Below are 27,061 nucleotides of genomic sequence, written 5' to 3'. Positions count from 1 at the left end.
CTCTCCCCAGGACTGTGTACATCAACACTCTCTCTCCCCAGCACTGTGTACATCAACACTCTCTCCCCCAGCACTGTGTACATCAACACTCTCTCCCCCAGCACTGTGTACATCAACACTCTCTCTCCCCAGTGCTGTGTACATCATTACTCTCCACCAGCACTGTGTACATCAACACTGTCTCCCCAGCGCTGTATACATCATCACTCTCTCTCCCCAGTGCTGTGTACATCAACACTCTCTCTCCCCAGCGCTGTGTACATCAACACTCTCTCTCCCCAGCTCTGTGTACATCAACACTCTCTCTCCCCAGCGCTGTGTACATCAACACTCTCTCTCCCCCAGCACTGTGTACATCAACACTCTCTCTCCCCAGCGCTGTGTACATCAACACTCTCTCTCCCCCAGCACTGTGTACATCAACACTCTCTCCCCCAGCACTGTGTACATCAACACTCTCTCTCTCTCCCCAGTGCTGTGTACATCAACACTCTCTCTCCCCAGCACTGTGTACATCAACACTCTCTCCCCCAGCACTGTGTACATCAACACTCTCTCCCCCAGCACTGTGTACATCAACACTCTCTCTCTCCCCAGTGCTGTGTACATCAACACTCTCTCCCCCAGCACTGTGTACATCAACACTCTATCTCTCCCCAGTGCTGTGTACATCAACACTCTCTCCCCCAGCACTGTGTACATCAACACTCTCTCCCCCAGCACTGTGTACATCAACACTCTCTCTCCCCAGTGCTGTGTACATCATTACTCTCCACCAGCACTGTGTACATCAACACTGTCTCCCCAGCGCTGTATACATCATCACTCTCTCTCCCCAGTGCTGTGTACATCAACACTCTCTCTCCCCAGCGCTGTGTACATCAACACTCTCTCTCCCCAGCTCTGTGTACATCAACACTCTCTCTCCCCAGCGCTGTGTACATCAACACTCTCTTTCCCCCAGCACTGTGTACATCAACACTCTCTCTCCCCAGCACTGTGTACATCAACACTCTCTCTCCCCCAGCACTGTGTACATCAACACTCTCTCCCCCAGCACTGTGTACATCAACACTCTCTCTCTCCCCAGTGCTGTGTACATCAACAATCTCTCTCCCCAGCACTGTGTACATCAACACTCTCTCCCCCAGCACTGTGTACATCAACACTCTCTCCCCCAGCACTGTGTACATCAACACTCTCTCTCCCCAGTGCTGTGTACATCAACACTTTCTCTCCCCAGCGCTGTGTACATAAACACTCTCTCTCCCCAGCGCTGTGTACATCAACACTCTCTCTCTCCAGCACTGTGTACATCAACACTCTCTCTCCCCCAGCACTTTGTACATCATCACTCTCTCTCCCCCAGCACTGTGTACATCATTACTCTCCACCAGCACTGTGTACATCAACACTGTCTCCCCAGCGCTGTATACATCACCATTCTCTTTCCCCAGTGCTGTGTACATCAACACTCTCTCTCCCCAGCGCTGTGTACATCAACACTCTCTCTCCCCAGCTCTGTGTACATCAACACTCTCTCTCCCCAGCGCTGTGTACATCATCACTCTCTCTCCCCAGCGCTGTGTACATCAACACTCTCTCTCTCCCCAGCGCTGTGTACATCAACACTCTCTCCCCCAGCACTGTGTACATCAACACTCTCTCTCCCCAGCGCTGTGTACATCAACACTCTCCCCAGCACAGTGTACATCAACACTCTCTCTCCCCAGCACTGTGTACATCATCAATCTCTCTCCCCCAGCACTGTGTACATCATCACTCTCTCTCCCCAGCGCTGTGTACATCAACACTCTCTCTCCCCAGCGCTGTGTACATCAACACTCTCTACCCCAGCACTGTGTACATCAACACTCTCTCTCCCCAGCGCTGTGTACATCAACACTCTCCCCAGCACAGTGTACATCAACACTCTCTCTCCCCAGCACTGTGTACATCATCAATCTCTCTCCCCCAGCACTGTGTACATCAACACTCTCTCTCCCCAGCACTGTGTACATCAACACTCTCTCTCCCCAGTACTGTGTACATCAACACTTCTCCCCCAGCACTGTGTACATCAACACTCTCTCCCCCAGCACTGTGTACATCAACACTCTCTCTCCCCAGTACTGTGTACATCAACACTCTCTCTCCCTCAGCACTGTGTACATCAACACTCTCTCCCCCAGCACTGTGTACATCAACACTCTCTCTCTCCCCAGTGCTGTGTACATCAACACTCTCTCCCCCAGCACTGTGTACATCAACACTCTCTATCCCCAGTGATGTGTACATCATTACTCTCCACCAGCACTGTGTACATCAACACTGTCTCCCCAGCGCTGTATACATCATCACTCTCTTTCCCCAGTGCTGTGTACATCAACACTCTCTCTCCCCAGCGCTGTGTACATCAACACTCTCTATCCCCCAGCACTGTGTACATCAACACTCTCTCTCCCCAGCGCTGTGTACATCAACACTCTCTCTCCCCCAGCACTGTGTACATCAACACTCTCTCCCCCAGCACTGTGTACATCAACACTCTCTCTCTCCCCAGTGCTGTGTACATCAACACTTTCTCTCCCCAGCACTGTGTACATCAACACTCTCTCCCCCAGCACTGTGTACATCAACACTCTCTCCCCCAGCACTGTGTACATCAACACTCTCTCTCCCCAGTGCTGTGTACATCAACACTTTCTCTCCCCAGTGCTGTGTACATCAACACTCTCTCTCCCCAGCGCTGTGTACATCAACACTCTCTTTCTCCAGCACTGTGTACATCAACACTCTCTCTCCCCCAGCACTGTGTACATCATCACTCTCTCTCCCCCAGCACTGTGTACATCATTACTCTCCACCAGCACTGTGTACATCAACACTGTCTCCCCAGCGCTGTATACATCATCACTCTCTCTCCCCAGTGCTGTGTACATCAACACTATCTCTCCCCAGCGCTGTGTACATCAACACTCTCTCTCCCCAGCTCTGTGTACATCAACACTCTCTCTCCCCAGCGCTGTGTAAATCAACACTCTCTCTCTCCCCCAGCACTGTGTACATCAACACTCTCTCTACCCAGCGCTGTGTACATCATCACTCTCTCTCCCCAGCGCTGTGTACATCAACACTCTCTCTCCCCAGCACTGTGTACATCATCACTCTCTCTACCCAGCGCTGTGTACATCATCACTCTCTCTCCCCAGCACTGTGTACATCAACACTCTCTCTCCCACAGCGCTGTGTACATCAACACTCTCTCCCCAGCTGTGTACATCAACACTCTCTCTCCCCAGTACTGTGTACATCAACACTCTCTCCCCAGCACTGTGTACATCAACACTGTCTCTACCCCAGCACTGTGTACATCAACACTCTCTCACTCCAGCGCTGTGTACATCAACACTCTCTCTCCCCAGCTGTGTACATCAACACTCTCTCTCCCCAGCGCTGTGTACATCAACACTCTCTCTCCACAGCGCTGTGTACATCAACACTCTCTCCCCAGAGCTGTGTACATCAACACTCTCTCTCCCCAGCATTATGTACATCAATACTGTCTCTCCCCAGTGCTGTGTACATCAACACTCTCTCTCCCCAGCTGTGTACATCAACACTCTCTCTCCCCAGTACTGTGTACATCAACACTCTCTCTCCCCAGCTGTATACATCAACACTCTCTCTCCCCCAGCACTGTGTACATCAAGACTCTCTCCCCCCCCAGCGCTGTGTACATCAACACTCTCTCTCCCCAGTGCTGTGTACATCAACACTCTCTCTCCCCAGCGCTGTGTACATCAACACTCTCTCTCCCCCAGGACTGTGTACATCAACACTCTCTCTCCCCAGTACTGTGTACATCAACACTCTCTCTACCCAGCACTGTGTACATCATCACTCTCTCTCCCCAGCGCTGTGTACATCAACACTCTCTCTACCCAGCACTGTGTACATCATCACTCTCTCTCCCCAGCGCTGTGTACATCAACACTCTCTCTCCCCAGCGCTGTGTACATCAACACTCTCTCTCCCCAGTGCTGTGTACATCAACACTCTCTCCCCCAGCACTGTGTACATCAACACTCTCTCTCCCCAGCGCTGTGTACATCAACACTCTCCCCAGCACAGTGTACATCAACACTCTCTCTCGCCAGCACTGTGTACATCATCAATCTCTCTCCCCAGCACTGTGTACATCAACACTCTCTCTCCCCAGCACTGTGTACATCAACACTCTCTCTCCCCAGTACTGTGTACATCAACACTCTCTCCCCCAGCACTGTGTACATCAACACTCTCTCCCCCAACACTGTGTACATCAACACTCTCTCTCCCCAGTACTGTGTACATCAACACTCTCTCTCCCCAGCACTGTGTACATCAACACTCTCTCCCCCAGCACTGTGTACATCAACACTCTCTCCCCCAGCACTGTGTACATCAACACTCTCTCTCCCCAGTGCTGTGTACATCATTACTCTCCACCAGCACTGTGTACATCAACACTGTCTCCCCAGCGCTGTATACATCATCACTCTCTCTCCCCAGTGCTGTGTACATCAACACTCTCTCTCCCCAGCGCTGTGCACATAAACACTCTCTCTCCCCAGCTCTGTGTACATCAACACTCTCTCTCCCCAGCGCTGTGTACATCAACACTCTCTCTCCCCCAGCACTGTGTACATCAACACTCTCTCTCCCCAGCGCTGTGTACATCAACACTCTCTCTCCCCCAGCACTGTGTACATCAACACTCTCTCCCCCAGCACTGTGTACATCAACACTCTCTCTCTCCCTCCCCAGTGCTGTGTACATCAACACTCTCTCTCCCCAGCACTGTGTACATCAACACTCTCTCCCCCAGCACTGTGTACATCAACACTCTCTCCCCCAGCACTGTGTACATCAACACTCTCTCTCCCCAGTGCTGTGTACATCAACAATTTCTCTCCCCAGCGCTGTGTACATCAACACTCTCTCTCCCCAGTGCTGTGTACATCAACACTCTCTCCCCCCAGCACTGTGTACATCATCACTCTCTCTACCCAGCGCTGTGTACATCATCACTCTCTCTCCCAGCACTGTGTACATCAACACTCTCTCTCCCACAGCGCTGTGTACATCAACACTCTCTCTCCCCAGCTGTGTACATCAACACTCTCTCTCCCCAGTACTGTGTACATCAACACTCTCTCCCCAGCACTGTGTACATCAACACTGTCTCTACCCCAGCACTGTGTACATCAACACTCTCTCTCTCCAGCGCTGTGTACATCAACACTCTCTCTCCCCAGCTGTGTACATCAACACTCTCTCTCCCCAGCGCTGTGTACATCAACACTCTCTCTCCACAGCGCTGTGTACATCAACACTCTCTCCCCAGCGCTGTGTACATCAACACTCTCTCTCCCCAGCATTATGTACATCAATACTGTCTCTTCCCAGTGCTGTGTACATCAACACTCTCTCTCCCCAGCTGTGTACATCAACACTCTCTCTCCCCAGTACTGTGTACATCAACACTCTCTCTCCCCAGCTGTGTACATCAACACTCTCTCTCCCCCAGCACTGTGTACATCAAGACTCTCTCCCCCCCAGCGCTGTGTACATCAACACTCTCTCTCCCCAGTGCTGTGTACATCAACACTCTCTCTCCCCAGCGCTGTGTACATCAACACTCTCTCTCCCCCAGGACTGTGTACATCAACACTCTCTCTCCCCAGCGCTGTGTACATCAACACTCTCTCTCCCCAGTACTGTGTACATCAACACTCTCTCTACCCAGCACTGTGTACATCATCACTCTCTCTCCCCAGCGCTGTGTACATCAACACTCTCTCTACCCAGCACTGTGTACATCATCACTCTCTCTCCCCAGCGCTGTGTACATCAACACTCTCTCTCCCCAGCGCTGTGTACATCAACACTCTCTCTCCCCAGCGCTGTGTACATCAACACTCTCTCCCCCAGCACTGTGTACATCAACACTCTCTCTCCCCAGCGCTGTGTACATCAACACACTCCCCAGCACAGTGTACATCAACACTCTCTCTCCCCAGCACTGTGTACATCATCAATCTCTCTCCCCAGCACTGTGTACATCAACACTCTCTCTCCCCAGCACTGTGTACATCAACACTCTCTCTCCCCAGTACTGTGTACATCAACACTCTCTCCCCCAGCACTGTGTACATCAACACTCTCTCCCCCAGCACTGTGTGCATCAACACTCTCTCTCCCCAGTACTGTGTACATCAACACTCTCTCTCCCCAGCACTGTGTACATCAACACTCTCTCCCCCAGCACTGTGTACATCAACACTCTCTCCCCCAGCACTGTGTACATCAACACTCTCTCTCCCCAGTGCTGTGTACATCATTACTCTCCACCAGCACTGTGTACATCAACACTGTCTCCCCAGCGCTGTATACATCATCACTCTCTCTCCCCAGTGCTGTGTACATCAACACTCTCTCTCCCCAGCGCTGTGTACATCAACACTCTCTCTCCCCAGCTCTGTGTACATCAACACTCTCTCTCCCCAGCGCTGTGTACATCAACACTCTCTCTCCCCCAGCACTGTGTACATCAACACTCTCTCTCCCCAGCGCTGTGTACATCAACACTCTCTCTCCCCCAGCACTGTGTACATCAACACTCTCTCCCCCAGCACTGTGTACATCAACACTCTCTCTCTCCCCAGTGCTGTGTACATCAACACTCTCTCTCCCCAGCACTGTGTACATCAACACTCTCTCCCCCAGCACTGTGTTCATCAACACTCTCTCCCCCAGCACTGTGTACATCAACACTCTCTCTCCCCAGTGCTGTGTACAGCAACACTTTCTCTCCCCAGCGCTGTGTACATCAACACTCTCTCTCCCCAGTGCTGTGTACACCAACACTCTCTCTCTCCAGCACTGTGTACATCAACACTCTCTCTCCCAAAGCACTGTGTACATCATTACTCTCCACCAGCACTGTGTACATCAACACTGTCTCCCCAGCGCTGTATACATCATCACTCTCTCTCCCCAGTGCTGTGTACATCAACACTCTCTCTCCCCAGCGCTGTGTACAGCAACACTCTCTCTCCCCAGCTCTGTGTACATCAACACTCTCTCTCCCCAGCGCTGTGTACATCAACACTCTTTCTCCCCCAGCACTGTGTACATCAACACTCTCTCTACCCAGCGCTGTGTACATCATCACTCTCTCTCCCCAGCGCTGTGTACATCAACACTCTCTCTCCCCAGCACTGTGTACATCATCACTCTCTCTACCCAGCGCTGTGTACATCATCACTCTCTCTCCCCAGCACTGTGTACATCAACACTCTCTCTCCCACAGCGCTGTGTACATCAACACTCTCTCTCCCCAGCTGTGTACATCAACACTCTCTCTCCCCAGTACTGTGTACATCAACACTCTCTCCCCAGCACTGTGTACATCAACACTGTCTCTACCCCAGCACTGTGTACATCAACACTCTCTCACTCCAGCGCTGTGTACATCAACACTCTCTCTCCCCAGCTGTGTACATCAACACTCTCTCTCCCCAGCGCTGTGTACATCAACACTCTCTCCACAGCGCTGCGTACATCAACACTCTCTCCCCAACGCTGTGTACATCAACACTCTCTCTCCCCAGCATTATGTACATCAATACTGTCTCTCCCCAGTGCTGTGTACATCAACACTCTCTCTCTCCCCAGCTGTGTACATCAACACTCTCTCTCCCCAGTACTGTGTACATCAACACTCTCTCTCCCCAGCTGTGTACATCAACACTCTCTCTCCCCCAGCACTGTGTACATCAAGACTCTCTCCCCCCCAGCGCTGTGTACATCAACACTCTCTCTCCCCAGTGCTGTGTACATCAACACTCTCTCTCCCCAGCGCTGTGTACATCAACACTCTCTCTCCCAGCACTGTGTTCATCAACACTCTCTCCCCCAGCACTGTGTACATCAACACTCTCTCTCCCCAGTGCTGTGTACATCAACACTTTCTCTCCCCAGCACTGTGTACATCAACACTCTCTCCCCCAGCACTGTGTACATCAACACTCTCTCCCCCAGCACTGTGTACATCAACACTCTCTCTCCCCAGTGCTGTGTACATCAACACTTTCTCTCCCCAGTGCTGTGTACATCAACACTCTCTCTCCCCAGCGCTGTGTACATCAACACTCTCTTTCTCCAGCACTGTGTACATCAACACTCTCTCTCCCCCAGCACTGTGTACATCATCACTCTCTCTCCCCCAGCACTGTGTACATCATTACTCTCCACCAGCACTGTGTACATCAACACTGTCTCCCCAGCGCTGTATACATCATCACTCTCTCTCCCCAGTGCTGTGTACATCAACACTATCTCTCCCCAGCGCTGTGTACATCAACACTCTCTCTCCCCAGCTCTGTGTACATCAACACTCTCTCTCCCCAGCGCTGTGTAAATCAACACTCTCTCTCTCCCCCAGCACTGTGTACATCAACACTCTCTCTACCCAGCGCTGTGTACATCATCACTCTCTCTCCCCAGCGCTGTGTACATCAACACTCTCTCTCCCCAGCACTGTGTACATCATCACTCTCTCTACCCAGCGCTGTGTACATCATCACTCTCTCTCCCCAGCACTGTGTACATCAACACTCTCTCTCCCACAGCGCTGTGTACATCAACACTCTCTCCCCAGCTGTGTACATCAACACTCTCTCTCCCCAGTACTGTGTACATCAACACTCTCTCCCCAGCACTGTGTACATCAACACTGTCTCTACCCCAGCACTGTGTACATCAACACTCTCTCTCTCCAGCGCTGTGTACATCAACACTCTCTCTCCCCAGCTGTGTACATCAACACTCTCTCTCCCCAGCGCTGTGTACATCAACACTCTCTCTCCACAGCGCTGTGTACATCAACACTCTCTCCCCAGAGCTGTGTACATCAACACTCTCTCTCCCCAGCATTATGTACATCAATACTGTCTCTCCCCAGTGCTGTGTACATCAACACTCTCTCTCCCCAGCTGTGTACATCAACACTCTCTCTCCCCAGTACTGTGTACATCAACACTCTCTCTCCCCAGCTGTATACATCAACACTCTCTCTCCCCCAGCACTGTGTACATCAAGACTCTCTCCCCCCCCCAGCGCTGTGTACATCAACACTCTCTCTCCCCAGTGCTGTGTACATCAACACTCTCTCTCCCCAGCGCTGTGTACATCAACACTCTCTCTCCCCCAGGACTGTGTACATCAACACTCTCTCTCCCCAGTACTGTGTACATCAACACTCTCTCTACCCAGCACTGTGTACATCATCACTCTCTCTCCCCAGCGCTGTGTACATCAACACTCTCTCTACCCAGCACTGTGTACATCATCACTCTCTCTCCCCAGCGCTGTGTACATCAACACTCTCTCTCCCCAGCGCTGTGTACATCAACACTCTCTCTCCCCAGTGCTGTGTACATCAACACTCTCTCCCCCAGCACTGTGTACATCAACACTCTCTCTCCCCAGCGCTGTGTACATCAACACTCTCCCCAGCACAGTGTACATCAACACTCTCTCTCGCCAGCACTGTGTACATCATCAATCTCTCTCCCCAGCACTGTGTACATCAACACTCTCTCTCCCCAGCACTGTGTACATCAACACTCTCTCTCCCCAGTACTGTGTACATCAACACTCTCTCCCCCAGCACTGTGTACATCAACACTCTCTCCCCCAACACTGTGTACATCAACACTCTCTCTCCCCAGTACTGTGTACATCAACACTCTCTCTCCCCAGCACTGTGTACATCAACACTCTCTCCCCCAGCACTGTGTACATCAACACTCTCTCCCCCAGCACTGTGTACATCAACACTCTCTCTCCCCAGTGCTGTGTACATCATTACTCTCCACCAGCACTGTGTACATCAACACTGTCTCCCCAGCGCTGTATACATCATCACTCTCTCTCCCCAGTGCTGTGTACATCAACACTCTCTCTCCCCAGCGCTGTGTACATAAACACTCTCTCTCCCCAGCTCTGTGTACATCAACACTCTCTCTCCCCAGCGCTGTGTACATCAACACTCTCTCTCCCCCAGCACTGTGTACATCAACACTCTCTCTCCCCAGCGCTGTGTACATCAACACTCTCTCTCCCCCAGCACTGTGTACATCAACACTCTCTCCCCCAGCACTGTGTACATCAACACTCTCTCTCTCCCTCCCCAGTGCTGTGTACATCAACACTCTCTCTCCCCAGCACTGTGTACATCAACACTCCCTCCCCCAGCACTGTGTACATCAACACTCTCTCCCCCAGCACTGTGTACATCAACACTCTCTCTCCCCAGTGCTGTGTACATCAACAATTTCTCTCCCCAGCGCTGTGTACATCAACACTCTCTCTCCCCAGTGCTGTGTACATCAACACTCTCTCCCCCCAGCACTGTGTACATCATCACTCTCTCTACCCAGCGCTGTGTACATCATCACTCTCTCTCCCCAGCACTGTGTACATCAACACTCTCTCTCCCACAGCGCTGTGTACATCAACACTCTCTCTCCCCAGCTGTGTACATCAACACTCTCTCTCCCCAGTACTGTGTACATCAACACTCTCTCCCCAGCACTGTGTACATCAACACTGTCTCTACCCCAGCACTGTGTACATCAACACTCTCTCTCTCCAGCGCTGTGTACATCAACACTCTCTCTCCCCAGCTGTGTACATCAACACTCTCTCTCCCCAGCGCTGTGTACATCAACACTCTCTCTCCACAGCGCTGTGTACATCAACACTCTCTCCCCAGCGCTGTGTACATCAACACTCTCTCTCCCCAGCATTATGTACATCAATATTGTCTCTTCCCAGTGCTGTGTACATCAACACTCTCTCTCCCCAGCTGTGTACATCAACACTCTCTCTCCCCAGTACTGTGTACATCAACACTCTCTCTCCCCAGCTGTGTACATCAACACTCTCTCTCCCCCAGCACTGTGTACATCAAGACTCTCTCCCCCCCAGCGCTGTGTACATCAACACTCTCTCTCCCCAGTGCTGTGTACATCAACACTCTCTCTCCCCAGCGCTGTGTACATCAACACTCTCTCTCCCCCAGGACTGTGTACATCAACACTCTCTCTCCCCAGCGCTGTGTACATCAACACTCTCTCCCCAGTACTGTGTACATCAACACTCTCTCTACCCAGCACTGTGTACATCATCACTCTCTCTCCCCAGCGCTGTGTACATCAACACTCTCTCTACCCAGCACTGTGTACATCATCACTCTCTCTCCCCAGCGCTGTGTACATCAACACTCTCTCTCCCCAGCGCTGTGTACATCAACACTCTCTCTCCCCAGCGCTGTGTACATCAACACTCTCTCCCCCAGCACTGTGTACATCAACACTCTCTCTCCCCAGCGCTGTGTACATCAACACACTCCCCAGCACAGTGTACATCAACACTCTCTCTCCCCAGCACTGTGTACATCATCAATCTCTCTCCCCAGCACTGTGTACATCAACACTCTCTCTCCCCAGCACTGTGTACATCAACACTCTCTCTCCCCAGTACTGTGTACATCAACACTCTCTCCCCCAGCACTGTGTACATCAACACTCTCTCCCCCAGCACTGTGTGCATCAACACTCTCTCTCCCCAGTACTGTGTACATCAACACTCTCTCTCCCCAGCACTGTGTACATCAACACTCTCTCCCCCAGCACTGTGTACATCAACACTCTCTCCCCCAGCACTGTGTACATCAACACTCTCTCTCCCCAGTGCTGTGTACATCATTACTCTCCACCAGCACTGTGTACATCAACACTGTCTCCCCAGCGCTGTATACATCATCACTCTCTCTCCCCAGTGCTGTGTACATCAACACTCTCTCTCCCCAGCGCTGTGTACATCAACACTCTCTCTCCCCAGCTCTGTGTACATCAACACTCTCTCTCCCCAGCGCTGTGTACATCAACACTCTCTCTCCCCCAGCACTGTGTACATCAACACTCTCTCTCCCCAGCGCTGTGTACATCAACACTCTCTCTCCCCCAGCACTGTGTACATCAACACTCTCTCCCCCAGCACTGTGTACATCAACACTCTCTCTCCCCCCAGTGCTGTGTACATCAACACTCTCTCTCCCCAGCACTGTGTACATCAACACTCTCTCCCCCAGCACTGTGTTCATCAACACTCTCTCCCCCAGCACTGTGTACATCAACACTCTCTCTCCCCAGTGCTGTGTACATCAACACTTTCTCTCCCCAGCGCTGTGTACATCAACACTCTCTCTCCCCAGTGCTGTGTACACCAACACTCTCTCTCTCCAGCACTGTGTACATCAACACTCTCTCTCCCAAAGCACTGTGTACATCATTACTCTCCACCAGCACTGTGTACATCAACACTGTCTCCCCAGCGCTGTATACATCATCACTCTCTCTCCCCAGTGCTGTGTACATCAACACTCTCTCTCCCCAGCGCTGTGTACAGCAACACTCTCTCTCCCCAGCTCTGTGTACATCAACACTCTCTCTCCCCAGCGCTGTGTACATCAACACTCTTTCTCCCCCAGCACTGTGTACATCAACACTCTCTCTACCCAGCGCTGTGTACATCATCACTCTCTCTCCCCAGCGCTGTGTACATCAACACTCTCTCTCCCCAGCACTGTGTACATCATCACTCTCTCTACCCAGCGCTGTGTACATCATCACTCTCTCTCCCCAGCACTGTGTACATCAACACTCTCTCTCCCACAGCGCTGTGTACATCAACACTCTCTCTCCCCAGCTGTGTACATCAACACTCTCTCTCCCCAGTACTGTGTACATCAACACTCTCTCCCCAGCACTGTGTACATCAACACTGTCTCTACCCCAGCACTGTGTACATCAACACTCTCTCACTCCAGCGCTGTGTACATCAACACTCTCTCTCCCCAGCTGTGTACATCAACACTCTCTCTCCCCAGCGCTGTGTACATCAACACTCTCTCCACAGCGCTGCGTACATCAACACTCTCTCCCCAACGCTGTGTACATCAACACTCTCTCTCCCCAGCATTATGTACATCAATACTGTCTCTCCCCAGTGCTGTGTACATCAACACTCTCTCTCTCCCCAGCTGTGTACATCAACACTCTCTCTCCCCAGTACTGTGTACATCAACACTCTCTCTCCCCAGCTGTGTACATCAACACTCTCTCTCCCCCAGCACTGTGTACATCAAGACTCTCTCCCCCCCAGCGCTGTGTACATCAACACTCTCTCTCCCCAGTGCTGTGTACATCAACACTCTCTCTCCCCAGCGCTGTGTACATCAACACTCTCTCTCCCCCAGGACTGTGTACATCAACTCTCTCTCTCCCCAGCGCTGTGTACATCAACACTCTCTCTCCCCAGCTGTGTACATCAACACTCTCTCTCCCCCAACATTGTGTACATCAACACTCTCTCCCCCCCAGCGCTGTGTACATCAACACTCTCTCTCCCCAGCGCTGTGTACATCAACACTCTCTCTCCCCAGCGCTGTGTACATCAACACTCTCTCTCCCCCAGCGCTGTGTACATCAACACTCTCTCTCCCCAGCGCTGTGTACATCAACACTCTCTCTCCCCAGCTGTGTACATCAACACTTTCTCTCCGCCAGCACTGTGTACATCAACACTCTCTCTCCCCAGCGCTGTGTACATAAAAACTCTCTCTCCCCAGCACAGTATACATCAACACTCTCTCTCCCCAGTGCTGTGTGCATCAACACTCTCTCTCCCCAGCGCTGTGTACATCAACACTCTCTCTCCCCAGCGCTGTGTACATCAACACTCTCTCCCCAGCGCTGTGTACATCAACACTCTCTCTCCCCAGCATTATGTACATCAACACTGTCTCTCCCCAGTGCTGTGTACATCAACACTCTCTCCCCAGCTGTGTACATCAACACTCTCTCTCCCCAGTGCTGTGTACATCATTACTCTCCACCAGCACTGTGTACATCAACACTGTCTCCCCAGCGCTGTATACATCATCACTCTCTCTCCCTAGTGCTGTGTACATCAACACTCTCTCTCCCCAGCGCTGTGTACATCAACACTCTCTCTCCCCAGCTCTGTGTACATCAACACTCTCTCTCCCCAGCGCTGTGTACATCAACACTCTCTCTCCCCCAGCACTGTGTACATCAACACTCTCTCTCCCCAGCGCTGTGTACATCAACACTCTCTCTCCCCCAGCACTGTGTACATCAACACTCTCTCCCCCAGCACTGTGTACATCAACACTCTCTCTCTCCCCAGTGCTGTGTACATCAACACTCTCTCTCCCCAGCACTGTGTACATCAACACTCTCTCCCCCAGCACTGTGTTCATCAACACTCTCTCCCCCAGCACTGTGTACATCAACACTCTCTCTCCCCAGTGCTGTGTACATCAACACTTTCTCTCCCCAGCGCTGTGTACATCAACACTCTCTCTCCCCAGTGCTGTGTACACCAACACTCTCTCTCTCCAGCACTGTGTACATCAACACTCTCTCTCCCAAAGCACTGTGTACATCATTACTCTCCACCAGCACTGTGTACATCAACACTGTCTCCCCAGCGCTGTATACATCATCACTCTCTCTCCCCAGTGCTGTGTACATCAACACTCTCTCTCCCCAGCGCTGTGTACAGCAACACTCTCTCTCCCCAGCTCTGTGTACATCAACACTCTCTCTCCCCAGCGCTGTGTACATCAACACTCTTTCTCCCCCAGCGCTGTGTACATCAACACTCTCTCTACCCAGCGCTGTGTACATCATCACTCTCTCTCCCCAGCGCTGTGTACATCAACACTCTCTCTCCCCAGCACTGTGTACATCATCACTCTCTCTACCCAGCGCTGTGTACATCATCACTCTCTCTCCCCAGCACTGTGTACATCAACACTCTCTCTCCCACAGCGCTGTGTACATCAACACTCTCTCTCCCCAGCTGTGTACATCAACACTCTCTCTCCCCAGTACTGTGTACATCAACACTCTCTCCCCAGCACTGTGTACATCAACACTGTCTCTACCCCAGCACTGTGTACATCAACACTCTCTCACTCCAGCGCTGTGTACATCAACACTCTCTCTCCCCAGCTGTGTACATCAACACTCTCTCTCCCCAGCGCTGTGTACATCAACACTCTCTCCACAGCGCTGCGTACATCAACACTCTCTCCCCAACGCTGTGTACATCAACACTCTCTCTCCCCAGCATTATGTACATCAATACTGTCTCTCCCCAGTGCTGTGTACATCAACACTCTCTCTCTCCCCAGCTGTGTACATCAACACTCTCTCTCCCCAGTACTGTGTACATCAACACTCTCTCTCCCCAGCTGTGTACATCAACACTCTCTCTCCCCCAGCACTGTGTACATCAAGACTCTCTCCCCCCCAGCGCTGTGTACATCAACACTCTCTCTCCCCAGTGCTGTGTACATCAACACTCTCTCTCCCCAGCGCTGTGTACATCAACACTCTCTCTCCCCCAGGACTGTGTACATCAACTCTCTCTCTCCCCAGCGCTGTGTACATCAACACTCTCTCTCCCCAGCTGTGTACATCAACACTCTCTCTCCCCCAACATTGTGTACATCAACACTCTCTCCCCCCCAGCGCTGTGTACATCAACACTCTCTCTCCCCAGCGCTGTGTACATCAACACTCTCTCTCCCACAGCGCTGTGTACATCAACACTCTCTCTCCCCAGCTGTGTACATCAACACTCTCTCTCCCCAGTACTGTGTACATCAACACTCTCTCCCCAGCACTGTGTACATCAACACTGTCTCTACCCCAGCACTGTGTACATCAACACTCTCTCACTCCAGCGCTGTGTACATCAACACTCTCTCTCCCCAGCTGTGTACATCAACACTCTCTCTCCCCAGCGCTGTGTACATCAACACTCTCTCCACAGCGCTGCGTACATCAACACTCTCTCCCCAACGCTGTGTACATCAACACTCTCTCTCCCCAGCATTATGTACATCAATACTGTCTCTCCCCAGTGCTGTGTACATCAACACTCTCTCTCTCCCCAGCTGTGTACATCAACACTCTCTCTCCCCAGTACTGTGTACATCAACACTCTCTCTCCCCAGCTGTGTACATCAACACTCTCTCTCCCCCAGCACTGTGTACATCAAGACTCTCTCCCCCCCAGCGCTGTGTACATCAACACTCTCTCTCCCCAGTGCTGTGTACATCAACACTCTCTCTCCCCAGCGCTGTGTACATCAACACTCTCTCTCCCCCAGGACTGTGTACATCAACTCTCTCTCTCCCCAGCGCTGTGTACATCAACACTCTCTCTCCCCAGCTGTGTACATCAACACTCTCTCTCCCCCAACATTGTGTACATCAACACTCTCTCCCCCCCAGCGCTGTGTACATCAACACTCTCTCTCCCCAGCGCTGTGTACATCAACACTCTCTCTCCCCAGCGCTGTGTACATCAACACTCTCTCTCCCCCAGCGCTGTGTACATCAACACTCTCTCTCCCCAGCGCTGTGTACATCAACACTCTCTCTCCCCAGCTGTGTACATCAACACTTTCTCTCCGCCAGCACTGTGTACATCAACACTCTCTCTCCCCAGCGCTGTGTACATAAAAACTCTCTCTCCCCAGCACAGTATACATCAACACTCTCTCTCCCCAGTGCTGTGTGCATCAACACTCTCTCTCCCCAGCGCTGTGTACATCAACACTCTCTCTCCCCAGCGCTGTGTACATCAACACTCTCTCCCCAGCGCTGTGTACATCAACACTCTCTCTCCCCAGCATTATGTACATCAACACTGTCTCTCCCCAGTGCTGTGTACATCAACACTCTCTCCCCAGCTGTGTACATCAACACTCTCTCTCCCCAGTGCTGTGTACATCATTACTCTCCACCAGCACTGTGTACATCAACACTGTCTCCCCAGCGCTGTATACATCATCACTCTCTCTCCCTAGTGCTGTGTACATCAACACTCTCTCTCCCCAGCGCTGTGTACATCAACACTCTCTCTCCCCAGCTCTGTGTACATCAACACTCTCTCTCCCCAGCGCTGTGTACATCAACACTCTCTCTCCCCCAGCACTGTGTACATCAACACTCTCTCTCCCCAGCGCTGTGTACATCAACACTCTCTCTCCCCCAGCACTGTGTACATCAACACTCTCTCCCCCAGCACTGTGTACATCAACACTCTCTCTCTCCCCAGTGCTGTGTACATCAACACTCTCTCTCCCCAGCACTGTGTACATCAACACTCTCTCCCCCAGCACTGTGTTCATCAACACTCTCTCCCCCAGCACTGTGTACATCAACACTCTCTCTCCCCAGTGCTGTGTACATCAACACTTTCTCTCCCCAGCGCTGTGTACATCAACACTCTCTCTCCCCAGTGCTGTGTACACCAACACTCTCTCTCTCCAGCACTGTGTACATCAACACTCTCTCTCCCAAAGCACTGTGTACATCATTACTCTCCACCAGCACTGTGTACATCAACACTGTCTCCCCAGCGCTGTATACATCATCACTCTCTCTCCCCAGTGCTGTGTACATCAACACTCTCTCTCCCCAGCGCTGTGTACAGCAACACTCTCTCTCCCCAGCTCTGTGTACATCAACACTCTCTCTCCCCAGCGCTGTGTACATCAACACTCTTTCTCCCCCAGCGCTGTGTACATCAACACTCTCTCTACCCAGCGCTGTGTACATCATCACTCTCTCTCCCCAGCGCTGTGTACATCAACACTCTCTCTCCCCAGCACTGTGTACATCATCACTCTCTCTACCCAGCGCTGTGTACATCATCACTCTCTCTCCCCAGCACTGTGTACATCAACACTCTCTCTCCCACAGCGCTGTGTACATCAACACTCTCTCTCCCCAGCTGTGTACATCAACACTCTCTCTCCCCAGTACTGTGTACATCAACACTCTCTCCCCAGCACTGTGTACATCAACACTGTCTCTACCCCAGCACTGTGTACATCAACACTCTCTCACTCCAGCGCTGTGTACATCAACACTCTCTCTCCCCAGCTGTGTACATCAACACTCTCTCTCCCCAGCGCTGTGTACATCAACACTCTCTCCACAGCGCTGCGTACATCAACACTCTCTCCCCAACGCTGTGTACATCAACACTCTCTCTCCCCAGCATTATGTACATCAATACTGTCTCTCCCCAGTGCTGTGTACATCAACACTCTCTCTCTCCCCAGCTGTGTACATCAACACTCTCTCTCCCCAGTACTGTGTACATCAACACTCTCTCTCCCCAGCTGTGTACATCAACACTCTCTCTCCCCCAGCACTGTGTACATCAAGACTCTCTCCCCCCCAGCGCTGTGTACATCAACACTCTCTCTCCCCAGTGCTGTGTACATCAACACTCTCTCTCCCCAGCGCTGTGTACATCAACACTCTCTCTCCCCCAGGACTGTGTACATCAACTCTCTCTCTCCCCAGCGCTGTGTACATCAACACTCTCTCTCCCCAGCTGTGTACATCAACACTCTCTCTCCCCCAACATTGTGTACATCAACACTCTCTCCCCCCCAGCGCTGTGTACATCAACACTCTCTCTCCCCAGCGCTGTGTACATCAACACTCTCTCTCCCCAGCGCTGTGTACATCAACACTCTCTCTCCCCCAGCGCTGTGTACATCAACACTCTCTCTCCCCAGCGCTGTGTACATCAACACTCTCTCTCCCCAGCTGTGTACATCAACACTTTCTCTCCGCCAGCACTGTGTACATCAACACTCTCTCTCCCCAGCGCTGTGTACATAAAAACTCTCTCTCCCCAGCACAGTATACATCAACACTCTCTCTCCCCAGTGCTGTGTGCATCAACACTCTCTCTCCCCAGCGCTGTGTACATCAACACTCTCTCTCCCCAGCGCTGTGTACATCAACACTCTCTCCCCAGCGCTGTGTACATCAACACTCTCTCTCCCCAGCATTATGTACATCAACACTGTCTCTCCCCAGTGCTGTGTACATCAACACTCTCTCCCCAGCTGTGTACATCAACACTCTCTCTCCCCAGTGCTGTGTACATCATTACTCTCCACCAGCACTGTGTACATCAACACTGTCTCCCCAGCGCTGTATACATCATCACTCTCTCTCCCTAGTGCTGTGTACATCAACACTCTCTCTCCCCAGCGCTGTGTACATCAACACTCTCTCTCCCCAGCTCTGTGTACATCAACACTCTCTCTCCCCAGCGCTGTGTACATCAACACTCTCTCTCCCCCAGCACTGTGTACATCAACACTCTCTCTCCCCAGCGCTGTGTACATCAACACTCTCTCTCCCCCAGCACTGTGTACATCAACACTCTCTCCCCCAGCACTGTGTACATCAACACTCTCTCTCTCCCCAGTGCTGTGTACATCAACACTCTCTCTCCCCAGCACTGTGTACATCAACACTCTCTCCCCCAGCACTGTGTTCATCAACACTCTCTCCCCCAGCACTGTGTACATCAACACTCTCTCTCCCCAGTGCTGTGTACATCAACACTTTCTCTCCCCAGCGCTGTGTACATCAACACTCTCTCTCCCCAGTGCTGTGTACACCAACACTCTCTCTCTCCAGCACTGTGTACATCAACACTCTCTCTCCCAAAGCACTGTGTACATCATTACTCTCCACCAGCACTGTGTACATCAACACTGTCTCCCCAGCGCTGTATACATCATCACTCTCTCTCCCCAGTGCTGTGTACATCAACACTCTCTCTCCCCAGCGCTGTGTACAGCAACACTCTCTCTCCCCAGCTCTGTGTACATCAACACTCTCTCTCCCCAGCGCTGTGTACATCAACACTCTTTCTCCCCCAGCGCTGTGTACATCAACACTCTCTCTACCCAGCGCTGTGTACATCATCACTCTCTCTCCCCAGCGCTGTGTACATCAACACTCTCTCTCCCCAGCACTGTGTACATCATCACTCTCTCTACCCAGCGCTGTGTACATCATCACTCTCTCTCCCCAGCACTGTGTACATCAACACTCTCTCTCCCACAGCGCTGTGTACATCAACACTCTCTCTCCCCAGCTGTGTACATCAACACTCTCTCTCCCCAGTACTGTGTACATCAACACTCTCTCCCCAGCACTGTGTACATCAACACTGTCTCTACCCCAGCACTGTGTACATCAACACTCTCTCACTCCAGCGCTGTGTACATCAACACTCTCTCTCCCCAGCTGTGTACATCAACACTCTCTCTCCCCAGCGCTGTGTACATCAACACTCTCTCCACAGCGCTGCGTACATCAACACTCTCTCCCCAACGCTGTGTACATCAACACTCTCTCTCCCCAGCATTATGTACATCAATACTGTCTCTCCCCAGTGCTGTGTACATCAACACTCTCTCTCTCCCCAGCTGTGTACATCAACACTCTCTCTCCCCAGTACTGTGTACATCAACACTCTCTCTCCCCAGCTGTGTACATCAACACTCTCTCTCCCCCAGCACTGTGTACATCAAGACTCTCTCCCCCCCAGCGCTGTGTACATCAACACTCTCTCTCCCCAGTGCTGTGTACATCAACACTCTCTCTCCCCAGCGCTGTGTACATCAACACTCTCTCTCCCCCAGGACTGTGTACATCAACTCTCTCTCTCCCCAGCGCTGTGTACATCAACACTCTCTCTCCCCAGCTGTGTACATCAACACTCTCTCTCCCCCAACATTGTGTACATCAACACTCTCTCCCCCCCAGCGCTGTGTACATCAACACTCTCTCTCCCCAGCGCTGTGTACATCAACACTCTCTCTCCCCAGCGCTGTGTACATCAACACTCTCTCTCCCCCAGCGCTGTGTACATCAACACTCTCTCTCCCCAGCGCTGTGTACATCAACACTCTCTCTCCCCAGCTGTGTACATCAACACTTTCTCTCCGCCAGCACTGTGTACATCAACACTCTCTCTCCCCAGCGCTGTGTACATAAAAACTCTCTCTCCCCAGCACAGTATACATCAACACTCTCTCTCCCCAGTGCAGTGTGCATCAACACTCTCTCTCCCCAGCGCTGTGTACATCAACACTCTCTCTCCCCAGCGCTGTGTACATCAACACTCTCTCTCCCCAGCATTATGTACATCAACACTGTCTCTCCCCAGTGCTGTGTACATCAACACTCTCTCCCCAGCTGTGTACATCAACACTCTCTCTACCCCAGCACTGTGTACATCAACACTCTCTCTCTCCAGCGCTGTGTACATCAACACTCTCTCTCCACAGCTGTGTACATCAACACTCTCTCTCCCCAGGGCTGTGTACATCAACACTCTCTCTCCCCAGCGCTGTTTACATCAACACTCTCTCCCCAGCGCTGTGTACATCAACACTCTCTCTCCCCAGCACTGTGTACATCAACACTCTCTCTCCCCAGCACTGTGTACATCAACACTGTCTCTCCCCAGCGCTGTGTACATTAACACTCTCTCTCCCCAGCTGTGTACATCAACACTCTCTCTCCCCCAGCACTGTGTACATCAACACTCTCTCTCTCCAGCGCTGTGTACATCAACACTCTCTCTCCCCAGCACTGTGTACATCAACACTCTCTCTCCCCAGCGCTGTGTACATCAACACTCTCTCTCCCCAGCACTGTGTACATCATCACTCTCTCTCCCCAGCGCTGTGTACATCAACACTCTCTCCCCAGCGCTGTGCACATCAACACTCTCTCTCCCCAGCGCTGTGTACATCAACACTCTCTCTCCCCAGCGCTGTGTATATCAACACTCTCTCTCCCCAGTACTGTGTACATCAACACTCTCTCTCCCCAGCGCTGTGTACATCAACACTCTCTCTCCCCAGCGCTGTGTACATCAACACTCTCTCTCCCCAGCGCTGTGTACATCAACAATCTCTCTCCCCAGCGCTGTGTACATCAACAATCTCTCTCCCCAGCGCTGTGTACATCAACACTCTCTCTCCCCAGCGCTGTGTACATCAACACTCTCTCTCCCCCAGCGCTGTGTACATCAACACTCTCTCTCCCCAGTGCTGTGTACATCAACACTCTCTCTCCCCCAGCACTGTGTACATCAATACTATCTCTCCCCAGCGCTGTGTACATCAACACTCTCTCTCCCCAGCGCTGTGTACATAAAAACTCTCTCTCCCCAGCACAGTATACATCAACACTTTCTCTCCCCAGCGCTGTGTACATCAACACTCTCTCTCCCCAGCGCTGTGTACATCAACACTCTCTCCCCAGCGCTGTGTACATCAACACTCTCTCTCCCCAGCGCTATGTACATCAACACTGTCTCTCCCCAGTGCTGTGTACATCAACACTCTCTCTCCCCAGCGCTGTGTACATCATCACTCTCTCTCCCCAGTACTGTGTACATCAACACTCTCTCTCCCCAGCGCTGTGTACATCAACACTCTCTCTCCCCCAGCACTGTGTACATCAACACTCTCTCTCCCCAGCACTGTGTACATCAACACTGTCTCTCCCCAGTGCTGTGTACATCAACACTCTCGGGGGGTCATTCAGAGTTGTTCGCTCGCTAGCAGTTTTTAGCAGCCGTGCAATCGCTATGCCGCTGCCCACTGGGGAGTGTATTTTAGCTTAGCAGAAGTGCGAACGAAGGAATCGCAAAGCGGCTACAAAATATTTTTGTGCAGTGTCAGAGTAGCTTCAGACTATTCAGTTCCTGATTTGACGTCACGAACACGCCCTGCGTTTTTCCTGGCACGCCTGCATTTTTTGAACACTCCCTGAAAACGGTCAGTTGACACCCAGAAACGCCCTCTTCCTTTCAATCACACTGCGGTCAGCAGTGCGACTGCAATGCTTCGCTAGACCTTGTGTGAAACTACATCGTTCGTTGTAATCGTACGACGCGCGTGCGCAATGCGCTGCATACGCATGCGCAGGAGTGCCGTTTTTTTGCCTGATCGCTGCGCAGCGAACAAAAGCTGCTAGCGATCAACTCAGAATAACCCCCTCTGTCCTCAGTACTGTGTACATCACACAGTCCATATACAAATACCCCGTCTCTCCGCCGCTGCATGTTCACCAACGACCCTCACTCACACGTCTTTGACCAAATCCATCCCCCAACCCCACACACCAGCATCCTGTTCCTGCAGCCAGTATACACCCAGCACATTAGTTACATAGTAAGTGACAGTATATGATACAGTGCTCACAGTGTGACAGATACCAGATAACTAGTGACATTCATGCTTGTGATAAAGGTATACTGTAACATCGTACGTAGCTTTCCACAGACAGAAATATGTTGTAACAGGATTTAAACCAGATCAATAGATATAATATGCAAAACAAGCGCAATCATTTGTCAGAGTAACATTGGGGGTAATTCCAAGTTGATCGCAGCAGGAAATTTTTTAGCAGTTAGGCAAAACCATGTGCACTGCAGGGGGGGCAGATATAACATGTGCAGAGAGAGTTAGATTTGGGTGGGGTGAGTTCAATCTGCAATCTAAATTGCAGTGTAAAAACAAAGCAGACAGTATTTACCCTGCACAGAAACAAAATAACCCACCCAAATCTAACTCTCTCTGCAAATGTTATATCTGCCCCCCCTGCAGTTCACATGGTTTTGCCCAACTGCTAAAAAGTTTCCTGCTGCGATCAACTTGGAATTACCCCCATGGTTCTGTAAAGGACACAATAGTTCCAGACACATCTCCCTCCTCCGCTATCTGGAGTCACACATGTTTTAAATACAAATGTTGCGTTTCCTATTTACAGAAATCTATCTAGTGTGTACATGAACATTTGATTGTAACATTGCTGAGAAGAACATCTGCTCTTGTAGAAATCTAACCTGGTAGAACATAAAGAAGGATGATGCTACTCGGTGGTGTTCTATTAATGTGAGAGTCCTATACTTACAGGGGAAGACACAGCTAAGATCGCTGCCAGGGCGAGAGTCCCCATTCCGCAGATGTGTCCAGGGTGTTAGTCCCTCTAAGCGATCATCTTATGGTCCTCGGGAGTCGCAGAGCCCGTGTCGCCCGCCCTGATCGGGGTAACTGATCTGTAGCAGTGATCAGGAGTCAGCAGGTCACTCGGGGAGATGTATGAATCAGTGAAAAGAGTGGAGAAGTGAGCCGGTGGAGAAGCTGGACTAACACTGGGATCCCGGGATGTGACTGATGGAAAGCGCAATAGGAGACACAGTAACCCCTCCTCTCCTCCGACCACTGCCACTCACTAATCCTAATTAAACATTCACACGTCCCCGCTCTCTATGAAGCTGGATGGGTATTTATTAACTACGGTATCACCAGGACCTTGGCAGCCGGCGGAATTTGCATTCCAAATGTGGAAAATACATATAAAATATCTGTCAGTCGCTCAGAAATAAAGTCACGGATCTATGGCACATTTATCAGATCTGAAACATGCTGGGAAACTTTCCCAGCTGCATCCTTCCACTGGTGAAAGCAGGGTTAGAGACGCGCGCTGGGGGTTGTGGCGTGATATGCGGTGGTCAGAATACCGACCAGGTTGGTTTTGCCCTTTAAATGATTGCTGCTTTAAGAAAAATGGGCAGATTTTAGGAAAAATTTAACCTGCTGCTAGAAAAAAAGCGGTTCATTTCTATAGAAATGACTGCGGCTCATTTTCTCGCATGCAGTTGAATAGGAAAAATCCAGCGCTTTGGGGGTTTCCAATTCCATATATAGATAAATACAGGCACAGACACATATAATAATAATAATAATAATAATAATAGTAATAATGTTTATATAGCACTTGTGTTCAAAAGGACTCAAAGAGACGTATTTAGCATAATCTGCATTTAAAATTCGCATTGCAAAATTAGGAAATATCACTTAAAAGTATCAAAAATCACTTGCAGACTCAGGAGGTAATTCCAAGTTGATCGCAGCAGGAATTCTGTTAGCAATTGGGCAAAACCATGTGCACTGCAGGGGGGGGGGGGCATATGTAACATGTGCAGAGAGAGTTAGATTTGGGTGTGGTGTGTTCAATCTGCAATCTAATTTGCAGTGTAAAAATAAAGCAGCCAGAATTTACCCTGCACAGAAACAAAATAACCCACCCAAATCTAACGCTCTCTGCACATGTTATATCTGCCTCCCCTGCAGTGCACATGGTTTTGCCCAACTGCTAAAAAATTTCCTGCTGCGATCAACTCAGAATTACCCCCTCTGTTCCGGTGAATCCCTTCAGCACAATTATCACTGTATTTTTCTCCGCTACCCCACCTGTAGAACAGCCCCACTACCTACCCCTGCTGCACCCTCCCCCCCCCCCGTCCCCCCATACCCCCGTCCCCCCCAAGCACCTACTGCTGCCCAGCTCTATTTCCACTGCAGCCTGGCTACCTGTCCCCGCTGCCCACTCTGCATGCTCTGGCTCTGCCCTAGCCCACCTGCTGCTGCACGGCCTCCTCTCCTATCCCTGGTGTAAAAAAGAAATACAATGATACATATCCACCAGACTGCTGCTGACCGGTGACCTCCTCAGCTGATGTGTGCAGTAAGCTGGGGTGCCTGTCAGCACTTTCACAGCCTCTCAGCTGACCATACACATCAGCTGATCGGGTCACCAATCACCGGTCCCTGCAGGCGAGATTTATTTTATTTATTTTCTATCCTCCACCTGTGTCATCAGCCTGTGGTCTATTTAGATGCACTAGGCTGATCACATGTACTGGGTCCGTCAGATGTCAGGCAGAGTAGAGAAGGAGTCCAGGAACCAGAGGAAGCACTGATAATGCTATCTGAAGATAGTGTTATTATCGCAGGGCTCCCTCCGGTATTTCTTTACTATTCAACATTAGTAAATTCGGGCAGATCACATTTCCCATTACAAGTCTAGGAAATGCAATTTTATTACTAAAAATGGGCCAGATGTACTAAGCTTGAAAAGTGATAAATATCACTGTGATAAAGCACCAGCCAATCGGCTCCTAACTGTCATTTTTCAAACACAGCCTGTGACATGGCAGTTAGGAGCCGATTGGATGGTGCTTTATCACAGTGATATTTATCACTTTTCAGGCTTAGTACATCTCCCCCTCTGGCTGAACTTGTACATTATTTTATAGCAGCAAACATTTACAAGGCAAAATCTGGTTGGTTTTGCCTTGTAAACATTTGCTGCTTTAAAAAAAACGTACGAGTTCAGCCAGAGTCTCAGAGCTCCGGCCGTCTCGCAAGCCATTACATCCCGCCCCATTTGTTGTTTTTCCTACTCACAAGCGTACCAGGCGCGGCAGCCATATTGAACCATACTTATCTTTCTCCGCTTCAGGAGAGGAGATTAGGGCGACCACTCTGGGGATGGGAACTCACTCTTCACGTCAGTCACATCATATTGGCCACGCCCCCTCCTTATAGATCCACGATTCTCTCCTCCCCCCTCTGAGTGTAGTAGGGGCCTTGTTGGTTTGTGTGTGCGTAGTCCCTGACAGTCGGTGTGGACTGTGGAGACACAGGTGTAATAGAGGTGACTGAAGTGATAGTAGGGCATTGGCCAGAGGAGGACATGAGGTCTTCATGCTTAACATAACATACTGAGATACGAATCAAAGGCATGGGGGGAAATGCATCAAACCTTTTAGAGAGATAAAGTACCAACCAATCAGCTTCTGAATGCCAGTTTACAGGCTGCGTTTGAAAAATGATAGGATCAGATTAATTGGTACTGTAGAGGACATGTACTAAGCAGTGGTAAAAGTTCAGTGGAGAAGTTGCCCATGGCAACCAGTCAGCTGCTCTGTAGACTTTTATAGTATGCAAATTATAAATGTTACGTCAATGCTGATTGGTTGCCATGGGCAACTTCTCCACTGACTCACTTCTCCACTTTTATCACTGCTTAGTACATCTCCCCCAATCTCTTGCAACTTTATCTTTCTCCAAGCTTTGATACATCTCTCTTGGTCTTAAATAGGAGACACTGAATCAGCTGGTACGCGGGAGTGTTTGGTCAGTGAATGCGGCAAG

At 51.0% G+C, this 27,061-nt stretch overlaps 1 protein-coding gene across 1 annotated transcript in view; it reads right to left on the bottom strand.

The window, feature by feature from the left end:
- The window catches only part of SCTR (secretin receptor), a 109,210-nt gene extending 84,946 nt beyond the window's left edge, over positions 1–24,264 (bottom strand). The window contains exon 1 of the mRNA XM_063932229.1: positions 23,973–24,264. Within this exon, the coding sequence (XP_063788299.1) occupies positions 23,973–24,017 (45 nt within the window). The 5' untranslated portion in view covers positions 24,018–24,264. The remainder of the gene's footprint in view (positions 1–23,972) is intronic.
- Positions 24,265–27,061: the final 2,797 nt, after the last annotated feature.

This window comes from Pseudophryne corroboree, chromosome 7, assembly GCF_028390025.1.
Source record: "Pseudophryne corroboree isolate aPseCor3 chromosome 7, aPseCor3.hap2, whole genome shotgun sequence".
NCBI classification, from domain to species: Eukaryota; Metazoa; Chordata; class Amphibia; order Anura; family Myobatrachidae; genus Pseudophryne; species Pseudophryne corroboree.
This window is presented reverse-complemented; position numbering and strand designations above follow the sequence as displayed.